At 57.3% G+C, this 15,819-nt stretch overlaps 1 protein-coding gene across 1 annotated transcript in view; it reads right to left on the reverse strand.

The window, feature by feature from the left end:
* The window catches only part of ARHGAP23 (Rho GTPase activating protein 23), a 72,263-nt gene that overhangs the window by 27,493 nt on the left and 28,951 nt on the right, over positions 1-15,819 (reverse strand). The window contains 9 exon segments of the mRNA XM_038547507.1: positions 108-425; positions 5,697-5,840; positions 7,300-7,357; positions 7,534-7,645; positions 7,870-8,025; positions 9,675-10,839; positions 14,003-14,057; positions 14,221-14,299; positions 14,492-14,590. Coding sequence (XP_038403435.1) covers positions 108-425; positions 5,697-5,840; positions 7,300-7,357; positions 7,534-7,645; positions 7,870-8,025; positions 9,675-10,839; positions 14,003-14,057; positions 14,221-14,299; positions 14,492-14,590 — 2,186 coding nt within the window.

Here is a 15,819-nt window from a genome sequence, read left to right on the forward strand (position 1 = left end):
GGCTCAGAGCGGCAAAGCGAGGTGCACTGGCAGGTGAGGAGCGGCCCTGGCTCCCCACCCTCCCGGCTGATCCCCGCCCCGGCCCGGGTGGGCGGCCGGGCCCTCACCTCGCCCTCGGCCCTGCTGTTCTCTCGGATCGCTCTGATCCAGCCCAGCATGTCATCCCGGTCCTCAGCCTGAAAGAGATATTCACAGAAGTCAGCGGTGGTCAGCCGGAACACGTGCCTCCTCTTGGTCTCGCTGTAGGAGATGTCCACCAGGCAGGAGCCGATGCAGACGGGCGCCGCCTCGTCCTCACCTGCGACGGCCGCCGCCGCCCCCGCCGCCGCCGGCCCGGGCTCCCGCCGCTCCTTGCTCAGCGAGAGCGAGCGCGCCCGCAGCGCGGCGTACACCCGCTTCCACTGGCGCAGGCCGCCGCCCGCTTTCTGCAGGGAGACACGGGGGAGGGGGAGACACGGGGCGCGTGAGAGGCCGGCCCGCCCCGCCCCCACAGCCCGAGGGGGCTCTAGGAGCCGTGGGCGGCCACAGCCGGGGCCCCCCACTCCTGCCCAGCCCCTCCCCTGCTGGACCCCCCACCTATTACGGTTCTCAGTGCCCCCTGCCCCCGTGTCCCCAGTCGTCCTTGAATACCAGCGTCAGCAGCGTCTGGCGGCGGCACTGCCATTCCCAGGCCACGCTGCCCCCTGCGCAGCTCTAGCGCAGAGCTGTCCGCCGCACCTGCTCTCCCCACTCTGGCCGCTGGCTCAAGCCTCTGCTGAGTATCCCGGCAGAAGAGGCTCACAAGGTCAGCCAGGACGCCCATGTTACCCAAGCCAGTGGCAGCTTCTCCGTCCTTCTCGGCTCTTTCTTAACCCCTCTGAGGCATGTGACCCAGCCTGACACTCCTTCCTTCTCTAAACCCTCTCTTGGCACCTGGGACCCCAGGGTCCCTGTTTTTCCTCCTAAAATCCCACTGGCTCCTTCTTGGTCTCCTCCATTGGTTCCCTTCCCCGCAACATCCTCTTGCCAGCCATTCTCGATGGAGGCGAACCGGTGCCCAGGGGACATTAGTCTGGAGACGTTTTCAGGTGTCACACCTGGGCAAGTGCTATGACATCTAGTGGGTAGAGAGGCCAAGGATGCTGCTAAACATCCCCTGATGTCCAAGACAGCCCCCTACAACATAGAATCGTCTGGCCCCCCATGGCACTACAGCTGATGTTGAGACCCTGCCCTAAAGCACGGGGTGGCGCTCCAGACCTCTATCCTGGGTTCCCCTTTCCATCCATGCCTCTACTCTGATGTCATCCACAGCTGTGGCTTTAAATCCCATCTGTCTGCTGACTCACAAATGTATCCCTGGTCTGGCACCCCCCCCACACCCCAGCCACAGTGCTGCACCCCCCACTGCCTGCCCAGTGTCCCCACTTGCATTCCCATAGGCACTCTGCACACTACTTGCTCACCATGGGGCACTTGGTTTGTGTCATCAAACTTGTTCTCCACAGCAGCCCCCCCTCCAACTCCTCCAGCTCAGTAAATCCACCCAGTGGTCCAGAAACCTGGGGGTTGCCCTTCACCCCTCCCTTTTCCTTACCCTTGACATCCAACCCATCACAAAGTCACAGCTGCTCTGCTTCCAAAATATCACCTGTCTCCATCCTTCTTGCTCTCTACCACCTTGCCCATGCCACCAACGCTTCTTACCTGGGCAACTACACAAACCTTCCCAGTCCCCACCCTTGCCTCCTGTAATCCACTCTCCACCCAGCAGCTGCGGCCACCATGTTTTTAAGTAATCTCTGCACCCAACTTGGAGCTCAAACTCATGACCCTGAGACCAAGAGTTGCACGTTCTATGGGATGAGCCAGCCAGGTGTGCCGCGGCCACCATTTTAAAATGTAAATGAGATTGTGTCTCTCCCCTGCTTAGCACCCTCTCAGTGGGCTCCTGCTGCCCCCGGAATCAAATCCAAGAATTTCTGTGTCCCTCCCCCTCCAAACTCAACTTCTCCACCGACTTCTTTCTCACTATATCACGACACAGGGGCCTTCTCTGTGAACAAGCCAACCATCCCCTGCTAGGGACCTTGCTCTCTCTGTTCCTTCTGCCCAGAGTCTCTTCTCTTGCTTCTCCATGTGGCCTCCCTCTTGCCCTTTAGGTTTGCTCAAATGTCACAAACATCACCTCCTCAGCAAGGTCTTCTCTGACCATTTTTTTTCTAACAGCAGCTTCCCCACTACCTCCAAATTTAAAGGCAATCATGTGGGCAGCCCTGGTGGCCCAGTGGTTTAGCGCCGCCTTCGGCCCAGGGTGTGATCCTGGAGACCCGGGACTGAGTCCCACGTCAGGCTCCCAGCATGGAGCCTGCTTCTCCCTCTGCCTGTGTCTCTGCCTCTCTCTCTCTCTCTCTGTGTGTCTCTCATGAATAAATAAATAAAATCATATATATATATATATATATATATACATAAAGGCAATCATGTCACCCAGTTCATTTTCCCTGAGTGCTTACTGCAACCTCCAGTTATACTAGTTGCGGATCTCTCCAGTAAATGGAAAGCTCTTGGGAGCTTGTCTCTCCTCTCACGTCCACACCCAAGAGCCGTAGAGCAGCCACAGGCATAGGGTAAGTGGTCATCAATATTCACTGAATAAATGAATTAATCATTCCCAGAGCACACTAAGGGCAGGAGCTCCATCTCCCTCATCAGATGGAGGGCTCCCTTCCTTGGGCTGGTGGCCTACCTGCTCCTCCTCCCCCAACACGGGCCTCTGCCCTCAGAACAAACCAGGTGAGGAAACTCCATGGCTGGCAGGGAACACAGCCACATCTGGCCATGAGCCCTGCCCACCACCGCAGACCTGCTGGACCCAGAGAGGATCGTCAGAGCAGGAGACGGCATGGTCCTCCAGGGGATTTTTTAATGTCAGGGTGAGGTGCTGGCAAGGTACCCCTTTGAGACCAAGCCAGCTAGATGACCTTGGACAAGTCAGTCCCCTGGCATCAGTGTTCCCTATTGGTAAAATGAAAAGTGAACTAGCTGGTCTCAAAGGTTACATCCAGCTCAAATGCTGGGTCTGTGACTGCAGGGACTTGTCTTGTCACAACCATGCACACCCCCCCGCCCCCGCCCGCTGCCCAGTAGTGAACAGCCTCTGAAAGAGGAGGCTGGGGTTACCCAGGAGAGGCTAGATTTGCTAGAGTGGACAACATCTGTCTGGCAATCAGTTTCCTGGACAGACTAAGGGCCTGAAGCTAACCTAAGGAACCCTCTCCTAACTCCTGGGCCACAGCATCTAGGGGATAAGTGAAATCGGGTCCTGGCCAAGCCAGGAGTGGAAGCCTCTGTCCTTTGGAACTGGTCAGTGAGCAGGAAGGGGCCAGCTCCTCTCCCTGCCTGGGAGAGACACTGGTAGGGCTGCCAGGAGCCATCCACAGCTGGGGGACAGGATACCTGCAGGCAAGAGTCAGCAGCTCTCCCCAGGCCCTCAGAGGGGCTCAAACTTCAGGCTGGAAGGGTTTGCCCACCCTGGCTGCCCTTCCTCAGCTCCCACAGCTGGCTCCTGCTGCTCCTCCTAGGCAACCCCTCCTGCCATCCTGCTGGCTTTCCTTCTTGGTCTGTGTTCCCCACTCCCTCTCAAGGTGTAGCTGGGCTCTTGCCTTCTCCCTCAGTGCTCCCCAACCCATGGAGGCAGAGGCCCATGCACACCTGGATGGACTCCCTCCTGAGTGCCATGCCTCCGGAGCTTCTGTTCCCAGGACACCTCCCCTGGGATACATCCCAGGGCCCTTGGACTCCACAAGTTGCCATATGAACCCTTGGCTTTCTCTCACCAAACCTGCCCCTCCTGTGCCCTATGGCTCAGGGGAAGGCTCCATCATCCCCACAGCCATCATCTGCCTCCTCCACCCCCTCTCACCTCCTGGCCATCAGCAAGCCCAGGGCATCCCTCCCTTAATCTCTCCAAATTGTCCCTTCCCTTCAGCCCCATGCCACAACCTTGGTCAGGGCCCCCACCCTGGCTCACCTGGACAACAGCAGTGGTGTTGTCTTCTCCTGTCACAGACATGACTCTTGCCTCCTAGGCTTACATACCTCTCACCCCCATTGAAACCCCTGCAAAGGCTTGCTGTGAGTGTTGAGGTCCCACGAGGAGGCGCCTGATTCCCCACCTCGGCTTCCACCTCGCAGCCTGGCTTGCAGCCACCCAGCATGCCCTCTGTTCTCCCAGGCTATCCAGGAGGACATCTCTGCTGTCAGAGCACTCCTTGCCCTCCCTGCTTTGTGGATTCTCACGCACCCTTCAAGTCATAGCCTCCTGGACATCATTCTGCACCCCACCGAGGCTGGGATCACCTACTGCATGCTGCTCTGCTCTTCCACCATAACAGCCATGTACCGGCAACTATTATGCACCATGTGCTTTCTCTGCTTATCCTGAGCCCCAGCAGGGCAGGACTGGTCTGGCTCCCTCTCTACAAAATACCGAGAACCTTGACCTCAAATCGGGAACACGGCAGGCACTCAGTCATTTCACGGACTGGACGAAGGCATGGATGAATGAAGCTGCCCCGCCTGGCCTACCCAGCTCACTTCACCTCACACCAGTCCAGGGCACAGGATAACCTCGTCCCCATCTTACAGATTGGAAAAGTGAGGCACAGAGGTTAAGGGGGCTACCCAAAGCTTTATGCTGGCCAAAGTGGCTGGGCAGGAACTCCAAAATTGTCTGACTTCAAAGCTTATGTTCTTTCTCCAGGTACAAGACCCCTAGAAGGCAAGGCAGGAAATTCGAATCACAGCCAGAGCATAGCTTCCTGGGTACACTTTTTGTGGGCCTGGCTACACTTTTGCTCAGGTCAACTTGTTTGATCCTCAGCAACAGATGTATGTGCTGGGGGCTGTCATTAGCTCTATTTACAGATGAGGAAACTGAGTCATAGGCAGCTGAGTCACCCAAGCTCTCCAGCAATGCATGATGCAGTCAAGGGCCAAGCCCAGGTTTATGCTAACCGCTCTCCTCAGTCCTGCCTGGGCTGTGTCTCTTCCTTCCTCCTCAGCCACAGCATGGCCTGGAACCAGGGCTTCAGACTCAGGGGCCCCGCCCTCTCAATTTGGGATCCTGTTGGTCTCCCTCTGCCACCCTCGGGCCCAGCCATTTTCATCGCTCACCTGGATCACTGTGGTGGCTCTTAATTGGTCTTCTGGCCTCCAGTCGGGCCCTCTCTAACTCATTCCCCAGGAAGCCAAATGAAAGAGGCCCCGGGAGCTTTCAATTGCTTTAGGATAAAGACTAAAAGCTCTGCTGGCCCTGCAAAACCCTGAAAAGGGGAACCTCTGCATTCTTCTGGGGTCTCAGCTCCCCTAAGAGAATCACCCTGGCCTTGCCCCTTCATTTTCCAAGAGCCCCCGTGGCCATTCTTGGGGTGATCTGCCAACCAAAGATTACTGTGGGATGGTTCTGTCAGAATTCCAGGCACAATTTGACCGGACCCATCCCACAGCAGAGACCATCTCTCTGGTTAACCTCTGTTTCAGGAGTTCTTTAGGTCCCCCAGGAAACTCTTCCTGACATCTAGCTTTCACCCCTCATGCTACAGGCTTAGCTGGTTCTCTCTGGCTCCAGAGGCTGTGGGATAGGTGTAGACGCTGAAGAGTTCCGCCAGAGATGGCTTCCATCCACCTCTATCTCATTCTGGCAACTACCTTACCTTCCCCTTCTTGGTGAGGACCTGCTTATAATACAACCAGCCTTCTCTCCTGATATCACTGAAGGTTGCATCCGAGAGGTCAGAGGTGGAGTGTCGCTTAGAGGGAGCATCGGCATCTTCAGAAGTGCCCCAGCTATCCAAGGACTGTGGTGAGACAACAGAGGGCAACTTAGGGTGACTCCCACAGTGCCAGCATGCCAGGAGCCCCATGGACCTCACACAGTCACACAGGCCTGGGATATGCCTGTGGTATGCTCTGCTATGCTGTGTGGCTTCACGGGCCCCACATGCCCTTTCTGAACCACTGTGCTGAGGTCATGGGACGTATGTGCCAAGGAAACCAGAAAGGAGGAAAGGCCATGCCGACCACATGCCTCATCACGCTAGAAAAGCCAATCTGGAACCTCCTGTCATTTTACAGACTTGAAGAAACTAAGGAAACAGAGGAAGTGATTGTGTCAACATGGAGTTAAATAAACAGAGGAAGTAGAAACATCAACAGAGGCTGAGTTAGTGGAGCAGGTAGTCATGTCCACAAGGAGTTAAACAGAGGAAGTGATAGTGTCAACAAGACTCCAGCAACAGAAGTGACAGGTCAAGGGAGAGTTAAGTAAGCAGAGGAAGTGATAAGGAATAAGGCAGGTGACAATGTCCTCAAGGTGTCAAATGAACCAAAGATACTGAGGATATGAAATCAAAATGGCTTTTCCAGTCCATCTGCAAAATCACAAAGAGTGAAGGCCATTTCAGAACTGACCCTAGGGGCACCCAGGTGGCTCAGTGGTTGAGCATCTGCCTTTGGCTTGGGTCGTGATCCCAGGGTCCTGGGATGGAGTTCCACATCGGGCTCCCCGCAGGGAGCCTGCTTCTCCCTCTGCCTATGTCTCTGCCTCTCTCTCTGTATCTTTCATGAATAAATTTAAAAAACAACAACAACAACAACGAACTGACCCTGTGTGGTCCCCAGGGGTGGAACCTGGGAACTCCAGCCCATCCATCACTCTCAATGCTGTGTCCCCCTCCTTTCCAGTGTCCCCTTGTCCCCTGAAGACACCACGCAGTTACTGCCCAATGCTGCACAGGGAAGGCAGTTTTAGGGACCCACGGGAACAAGCAAGCCAAATGAAATCCCTGTCCTCAGGGAGCTTACATTCTAGCTGGGAGACAGGCAAGCAAGGAGACAGATGTATGCATGGTATCCCATGAGGAGTGCTAAGGAAAAAAGCCTAGGTGGCGAAAAGAGGCATGAAATGTCAGGGATGAAGACTTGAAATCTCAGAAAAAACCTGAAGAAAGTAACAAAGTGAGTCACATGGCTATGGAGGGGTGTGTGTGGAAAGGACATTCTCGATGGGAGAAAGACAAGGGCTGAGGCCTTGGGTGGGAGGGTGCAGGTGTCTTTAGGTGATGACAGAGAGCCCCCATGGCTGACATGAGGGGGGTCGGGCACAGCAGGGGGAAGGGAGACAGGAGCCAGAGTGTACCACTTCTGGTCAGGGGTGTCACTCCAAGACTGGACTTCGGAGCTGAAGCATTGGTCACTTCCAGCCCCTCCCCACCCCCCCGCCCAACATTGTTGCTCTCACACACACTCACCACTCACCCCGTCAGTGAAGAAGCTTCGCAGCATCCGCAGGCTGGGTACCCGGTTTGGCAGGCGCCTGGGAAGTGAGAACTGAGTGTGAGGGATATAGGAAGCGCAGCTGGGACTTCCCCCCCAAGTCCCAAGGCTCAGAAGCCTTCCCGGGAGGGAACTCATTGGCCTGGAGGACAGCAGAGCCAAATGTCCCATCACAGCCCAGTTGGGGTGGCTGGGATGCTCACACCCTGTCCTCACCTCAGAGCCCTGCCCTCTTCCCGGAAGGTGTTGAGCCCATCGTCACAGGACTTGGAGCGCTCGGTGGTGATGGCCAGAAGGTAGGAGGAGCGGCGGCCGGCCTTGATGCTACCTGCAAAGCCGCCCACATTGGGCCACAAGGTCAGCAGGGTGGTGGGGCAGGGACTTCCCTGGAGCCCTCCCGTCTGGCAGGGCCAGGAGGTGACTTTACCCATGGGGCCCTGGGGTAGCAGAAGCCAGCAGGAAGAGGCCAGACATCAGGCAGCAGGCCCCGCAGAGACCTCTGAGGGCCAAGCAGCCAGGGACAGGATGGGCTGGGATTCAGGGAGCACTCACTGCAGTCCTGGGAGTAATGGCGGCCGAGAGCAAAGGTGAAGGTTGGGGAGGATGGGCTGGTGCCCAGGACAGGGGCTGAATTCATGGCGCTGGAGACCACAGCAGAGGCAGGGACGTGCTTGGCTTGGAGGTCAATGCTGGGGCTGGTGGGTTCATCTGCAAGCAGAGGGAGTGCTGGCAAAAGGTGGCAGAAAGCTAAGCCTGCCTGCCTCCCACCCCCAGCCTCATGTCCAGGACCAGATCACATTCCCAGGGCCCTGCTGGCAATATGCCCATGGCCAAGGGTCCCCACCCTCCTAGACTGTGGGCATGGAGGCTCAGTCCCCCTCCCCCTTCACACTGAGGTGACCCAGGCATGAGATTGACCCACCCTCCCTAGACTGGGCTTCTAGACTGAGAGTCTCTTGAGGATAAAGACCACCTCGTCCATCAGTTGGGGGTTCCTTCAGGGTAGGTGCTATGTTTCTCCCTCAGACTAGGAACAATTTGAAAATAAAGGCTTCACCTCTCATCTGAGTGAGCTCGGTGCTCTGGTTCCTAGACCAGGAACTTACTAAAGGCTGTGTCTGCCTACTCAGACCAAAGGCTGGCCAGGGAAGGTCAGGGCTGGGTCTCCCCTCCCTGGTCTGGCCTCTTCTCCCTCACTCCCATGACTACACATAGGGTGAGCTCACCATGCTCAGCTGTAGGCACCATCTCTCGGCTCCTGGCTCCCAGTCTCATGATCTTGCATCTGGTCTTTCTCTCAAGCCCCTACACCCAGCCCAGCCCATCCTGCACCCTCATGACACAGTAGCAAACCCTAAGCCTTTTCCTGCCCTATTCTCATTCCCAATATGGAGGGGAGGCACAACCCTCTAGCTAGGCCAGAAACCTGGGAATCACCTGTCCTCTTCCTTACCCAACATCTGTTTCCCTGGCAGCAAACTTTCAGTGCCTTCTCTGCTCTCAGGATAAAGTCCAAACTCCCCCAGAGAATGACACGGCCCCTCTGATGACCTGGAAGGGCAGCCTGCCTCTCTCACTTCAGAGTCTTGGTATATTCTATTCTCTTCCTTGATAGTCTCCCCCTGACTAACTCCTTCTCATCCTTCAAATCTTAGCTCTAATCTCCTTTCTTCAAGATTCTCTCCTTGGCTACCACGCCTCAATTTGGCCATGTCACCCTTCTCTGTCTCCTAGAGTTTCCTGTACTTCCATCACACACACATCATGGCGTTGTTCTTGTCTGATCATCTGTCCCCGCTGCTGGACCACACACTCCAGGAGAGCACGGAACCTCGCACAGTGCCTAACACAAATATTTGTTGGATGAATGGATGGATGGAGGGTGGATGGAAGGAACAAGGAGTGAAAGGAACAAAGGAAGGATAGAAAAAAGAAAGAATGGAAGGAAGAAATGAATGGACAAAGGGAGGAGGGAGAAAGAAAGGGAGGAGGAAAGAAGATAAATGATGAGGTGGGTGGGTGGGTGGGCAAAAGGAAGAAGGGAGGGAAAGAAGCGAGGCAAGACAGAAGGAAAAATAAAAACAGAGCTGAAGAGAAAGAGGGAGAGAGTGAGAGAAGGAAGAAGAGAAGGGAGGGAGGGAAGACGGCTGGGGGAGAAACGAACAGGAGAAAGGATGACAGGATACAAGACAGCACAGAAGGATGGATGGATGGATGGATGGACAAATGGATGGATGGACAGAGAAACAGACTGATCCTAACAGCGCTCAACCCAGGTTTCACCCGTGTGACAGGTGGGTGGGGTACAACAGGGCACAAATGACCAAATCTCCCAAGCCCCCTGTACCATCACTCACCAATGAAGGGGATGGAAGCCAGAGAATCTTCGGTAGTGGCCAAAGGGGCCATCTTCTTGCCCAAGCGTTCCACGCGCCCACTGGTCTCTGGCTCTGGGGACTCTTCACCAAACCCAAGGTTCATCTGTCTTGCAGGGGGCAGCTGGACCTTGCGGCCTGTGGGAGGCTTTTGCCTCAGGACCACCTCATCGCGGCGATCCTCAGTGGGAGGCTCCAGAGCCCGGGTGCCAGGTTCTGGGCGGACAACCCTTGGTGGTTCGGAGGCCTCCGGTGGGAATGATGCTGGGGACTGGGCCAAGTTGAAGGTGGGTAGCCCCCCAAATGGTGAGTCCCGGAAGGAGAGTGCATGCAGGAGGCCAGTCCGGCGCTGGAATGATGGACTGTAGCTCCGGTATCCAATGTACCCAATGTCGTCCAGGCCTTGCAGACCAGGCGGGGGTGGGGCCTGGGGTGCGGGAAGGTCCCTGGGTGGGCAGGCAGAGGTGTGGGCAGACGGACGCTGGGAAGCCCAGCCACAGCGCTCAAAACGGGGTGATACCAGTGCTCCTGGCCCCAGTGCCTCAGCTGAGCGGGTGGCCCGGCTCAAGTAGTCGTCTGAGCGAGCTCGGTGCCAGCCTTCCTGGCCCAACTGGCTCAAGGCACCCTGGGAGGTGGAGCAGGGCCATGGGTGGTGGGCAGTCACTTCCTCTAACCGGTCCTGGGAGGCACTGCGGGCCCGGGGGGGCATGGCAGGGCACCGTCTCTCCCCCGCCCTGCGGGGTACCTGGTTTGACAGCCAGTGTGACAAGGCCTGTTGGCACTCCAGTCTGCTGGGGGGCACCCGGCTGCCAGGCTCAGGGAAGGCACGGGGCATCCGGGGCTCCGGGGGGAGGCGGGGGAAGGCACCAGGGCTGGGGCGGGGCTGGCTCATCCCCGAGGAAGAGTTGTCCAGATGGGAACGGGTGGTGGAAGGGACGCGGGGCCCCGGGTCGCTCCAGGCAGCAGGACTCCGGGGGTCACTGGGCAGTGCTGAGAGGGGCTCAGGCACCATAGTGGCCCAGGTGGAGACCCGGGCTGGCGGGGCGTAAGTCTTGCGAGGGTAGCAGATTGGGGGTGGCTCTGGGATGCTCCGGGCCTCTCCAGAATACGGCTCGTTCCCCTTCAGGTAGGCGTCCTGGGAGTAGGCCTGACCGGGGACACAAAGGCAGGTGAGCAGGGTGAGACAAGTCCCACAAAGCAGGGCTACAGCAGCCGTGGGAGATCAGGACCCTGGGGAAGGGGACTGAGGGAACAGACCAAGCAGGGGAGCCCTGAGTGGGTGGGGGAAGGAGGGCATGCTCCACAGAGAGTCAAGTGGAAGGAAGGGAGAGAACAAAGAAATTAGAGGCCTTTGGGAGTCTCTCTGTCATACATACACACACACACACACACACACACACAAACACTCTCTTTCACTGGAGAAAGAGCCAGGATTTCTCTAAGACTTATGACAAGGACTGCCTTTAGCCACAAACATTCCGACATCTGTTTTCTGGGGTCCTTCCCCCACACTGGCCTCAGCTGCCTCCTTGCTTCCTGACATCCAACAGTACCCACAGTCCCTCTAGCAGAGCTGGGAAACCCCACCAGAGACCAGTCTAGGTGGCCAGAGACAGAAAAAAGCCGACTAAGGGGTGTGTCCACAGTGGGGTGGGCTGGGAAAGCCCAGCTGTCCCTCTGTCCCTCCCCCCCGACAGGGAGCTGGGCCTCTGGAGTGAGGAGAAACTTGCCCACCTCTTGCTCCCTCTAGGCCAGGCTTAGGGGAGGGGCCAGACTGCCTAAGGGGCCCTGGGCCACCTCCTGCCACCCCAGGCCTGGAATCTGGCCCTGGGAGCTGAGGCTGACGCTGCATTGCTGAGGAGTGACAGGCCCAGTGCCCAGGCCCAGCCAAAAAAGGAGGCAGCCCCCAGGGACCGCGGCCTTGTGGCCCTGGCCTGGCCCATGGGTGCGCAGGGGCCTATTGCAGGGTGAAGTATCAAAGGCTGGGAGGGTGAAACACACAGACACACTCACACATGCGCAAGCGCGTGCATGTGCCACACCACAAGGAGATACCGGAAAATACACACCCAAAGACACACACACACAACGAAACACAATGAGACACACACACACACAAATAACTATACCTCCAGTCCCAGGCACACACATCATGTGCTGAAGACAAGTTAGACCACACCCCCCCCCCCACACACACACACTCAGCCCCCTCCAGACCCACACACCCAGTCGGCAACACTCACATACCTCTCCCTCCTGCCATCCTGCCGGCTCCCCAGGCTCCCCGCATCAAGGCGGTGGCGGTGGCGGCGCCAGCATCTCGGCCAGCCTTCGGCCTCCCAGGCTCCTCCGGGCTAACCCCCACTGACCACTGTGCTGGCCTAGCCTCCGTTCCCCCCCACACCCCCAGTCTGGGCTCCCAGCGCCTGCCCTCCGCCCCCACCGGCGCTCGTGCTCGAGCGCTCGCTCGCGTGCGCTCGCGCACTCTCTCTCTCTCTCTCTCTCTCTCTCTCTCTCTGCTGGCGGGAGGAGGAGGAGGGAGGGGAAGATGGGTGTGGAGGGGCCTCGCCGCGTCGGCGGTGGCGTCAGCAGCTGCTGAGGCCCCATTGGCCCCCAGCTTTGGCTCCCAACCACAGGAATGCCTGGGCCCCACCCTCGGGCTGGCCCAGGGTGGGGGGTGGCAGCGGAGGGCCCCAGATGCTAACATCTGGGGCTGCCTTCCCACCTCGATCTCAAACCTCTCAAATCTCTAGAAAAGAGCTCAAGGCTGCTGCTCTGTCCCCACCCCTGTCCTCCTCCAGCGCTGGCTGGCGGTCACTCCCTCATTGCTTGCCTCGCCTCCGCCTGGGGAAGCATACCCACAGGGCCTTTGAGACTTGCGGAGTTTGGGAGGTTTGCGAGTTGAGTTCGTTCATCTCTCTGGGCCTCCAGCCTTACCTCCCCCTCCCCAGGAAGGACAAGGGGGACAATCCAGGTCAGAGGGCGGAGGTTCCCAGAAGGGCTCCGTGCCAGGCATGGCACTGTGATTACAGTGATTATGAGAGTGTGTCCAGGGCAGAAGCCAGCACGGCGGCTCCCAGGGCCTCCTGGGTTTGGCCCTCAGCCTCCCCCCCAGGGGGCTGTGACCTTGGGGGCAAGCAAGCTGGCATCTGACTGAGACCCATGAGATCAGGAAACTGGACACTGGGCAGAGAGAACTGCCCTGGGCTCTGGGCCAGGACTGAGGTTGGGGTGCACAGAGACAGCATGTGTGTGTGCACATGTACGTGTGTGTCTCAGGGCACAGAGCATGTGGGGCAGACAGATATACATGTTAGTGCTGGGTACCGGCTCTGTGTGTGGTGGCCCAGGGCAAGTTCTGGGTGTGCTGATGCACCCAGGTGCGGGAAGGGGCATCTGGAGTGTGTATCACCATAGTGTAAGTTTTGGTTACTGGGCTGACATGTTGGGCCGGAGCATGCTGTGATGTCCGTGGGCATACGTGCCATGACAACAGAGAGTATCTAATATCAGCGAGTTTTCATGTTGTGGTAAGAAGTAAGAGTCCGTGTGTTTTGACACCTCATGGTATATTGTGGGGAATTGAGACACTGAGGAACACGTTGTGCTATTTTGAGGTTTGTGTATGGTGATGCTTCAGTATGTGTGGGTATGTGCCTGTGCGCAGCACTGAGAGATTGTTTGTGTCATGGCACGTGACTGGTATGATATAGCTGGTTTACTGCATGTTATCACGTCCTGTAGTGTAGGGTGTGCTGGATGAAGGGTAGGTGCTGTGAGGTTATGTTGTGTGACTGTGTATCTAGCATGTTCTGCTAGCGTACCAAGTGGTTCATGGTATATTATATGAACAAAAGCACTTGAAGGTGGAGTGGGGTAGGGTGGGGTGGAATGTGCTGTATGTGTGTATACGTGTGTACGTGTGGACACATCTACAGGAGACATGCTCACTCAGGGCCAGGCAGGGAGGGGGTGTGGAGAACAGGCTCATGGGAGCCGACAAGAACATGCCAGTCTGGCAGGGCCCGCTGGGCCACCTCCTTCCAGATACCCTGGCAAGAATCCTGCCTGCCAAGGCCAGAGCCTCCCCCTCCCCCAGCATAGAGCAGCCCTGAATGAAGCAACAACCAGCCCCAGCCCAGGGATGGGCCTGGCATCCCCAGTTGGGCAATAGTGGGTTGGTGCTGCACCCCCTACACTCTTCTTTGCCTCCCAAAGTGTCCAGTGTAGAAGGGAGGCCCAAGAAGAAGGGCTGTATCCTGCCCACAGGCCCCAGGGCCCTCCACCTCAGATAGCAGGGCAGGACTCACCAGCTGGAGGATATCCTCGTCCTTGGGCATGATGGAGAGCTCCAGAGTATCATCGCTACAGAGACAGGGCAGGGGGTCAGGCCAGGCTGAGGCAACAGGGTCTGGGAGAACAGGGATCCTGGTCGCCAGGGCACCCCCAGGGTCAAGGGGGTGAGGTGCAGGGACTCAGTAAGTAGGCTGGGAGCTATTACAGGAGAAGGGAGGCAGGGGGCGCTCACCTATTCTGGATCAGAGCTATGACCTGGGAGTAGGTCTTCCCAATGACGCTCTCCCCATTCACCTTCACCAGCCGGTCCCCTGGAGAAGAAGGGCAGGGTCACACGTGAGCAGGCAAAGGGGCAGCAGTAGCTTCTCCTGAGAACCCCTGTCTCAGGTATGGATGATGGTACCAGGACAGGCGCTTCCCCAACACCCAGATCTGAGAATCCTATCCTTAACCAGAAGTACAACCAGAGAAGTACAATGAGCTGGGCCACTGGGACAGCTCACCTGTGCGAAGCCCCGCTCTATGGGCAGGGCCATCATCCTTCACGTTCTTGACAAAGATGGTATCCATGGGCTCCAGGCGGTGGTGCCGGGGGGAGGGTCCTGGTGAGCATCAGCCAGGTTAGCTGGGGGTGGCCGCTGAAGGTCACACGCACAGCTATACACACAGGGGACACACACTCAGAGAATGATCACACTCACACAGACACAAACATGGGTCCACACATTCACAGAGACAGGGATGCATTTGGAGGAGACAAAGAGACACAACCCTGGGAGAACAAAAACCCATGTGGACGAAAACCTCCACGGACATATCAAAGTCACTCCTCAGATACCTCTCACATCTTAGCACTCTGCCAGAAAGGAGACTTATAAGGAAGGACACATGTGGGCCTTGCCCTCCTGCAGCTGCCCAGCCAGTGGAGCGGACACCCACACATGCAGAACGTCCACGCCCATGAACCTGGGGGAGCCGTAGAAAGGCCCTGCAGCTCCCAGACAATCAATCCCCACACCTCCCACCCTCCCCCTTCCCCAAGGTCAAGGGGGCTCTAAGCAGAGGCCTAAAGATCCTGAGATGGACGCTTTCCTCCATGCGACATCACATGACACCCCGGCAATCATCCTCTGCTGCTGTCTCCATCAGAGAAATGGGCCTATTCTAGGTCAGCTGGCTCTTGCCCTCACCCCCATGGGCCTCTGTGATGGGGACTCGGGAAGACAGTGTTGCCATGGCTTCCCAGCAGAAGCTCCAGTGGCACAAAAAGAAGGCTGCCCGTCTTAAATACCCTGGGTGGCAGAAAGGGGCCCTCTGGCTTAGCAAGGGTGACAGCCAGGGGAGTTAGGCCCACATCTGAAAAGATAAAGACTTCAAGGCTCCCCTTATACCCAAAAGAACCCCAGTGTCTCTGTCCCTGAGGACAGTCATTGGTCAGTTTCTTCCTACCACTAGCCCCCAGGCTCTGCAACCCTGTCTGTGCCTCAGTCTAGGCTGGGAGTAACTTCCAGGGGCAGGGGCCAGGTCTTAGAAAGGCCTCTGCTCTCCAGAGTGCCACCCCGAGTGTGAAATGGACAGGCCCAGAGGGAGAGAAATGTGAGAAAAGAAAAGTAGGATCGAGAGAGAGAGAGAGAGAGAGAGAGAGAGAGAGATTGAGAGAGAGAGAGAAAGAGAGAGCACAGATATCCAGAGTAGACACAGAAAAAAGATGGAAAAAACAGTCAGGGCCGAGGTTTGGGGGTGAGGGACAATAAAATCCAGGCTGATTTGGGGTAGAGGGGGAGGACAGGCCCCAGCTCAGCCCCAGCCTTAGCACCCATCCTCACCACTC

The sequence above is a fragment of the Canis lupus genome, chromosome 9 (assembly GCF_011100685.1).
Source record: "Canis lupus familiaris isolate Mischka breed German Shepherd chromosome 9, alternate assembly UU_Cfam_GSD_1.0, whole genome shotgun sequence".
NCBI lineage: Eukaryota > Metazoa > Chordata > Mammalia > Carnivora > Canidae > Canis > Canis lupus.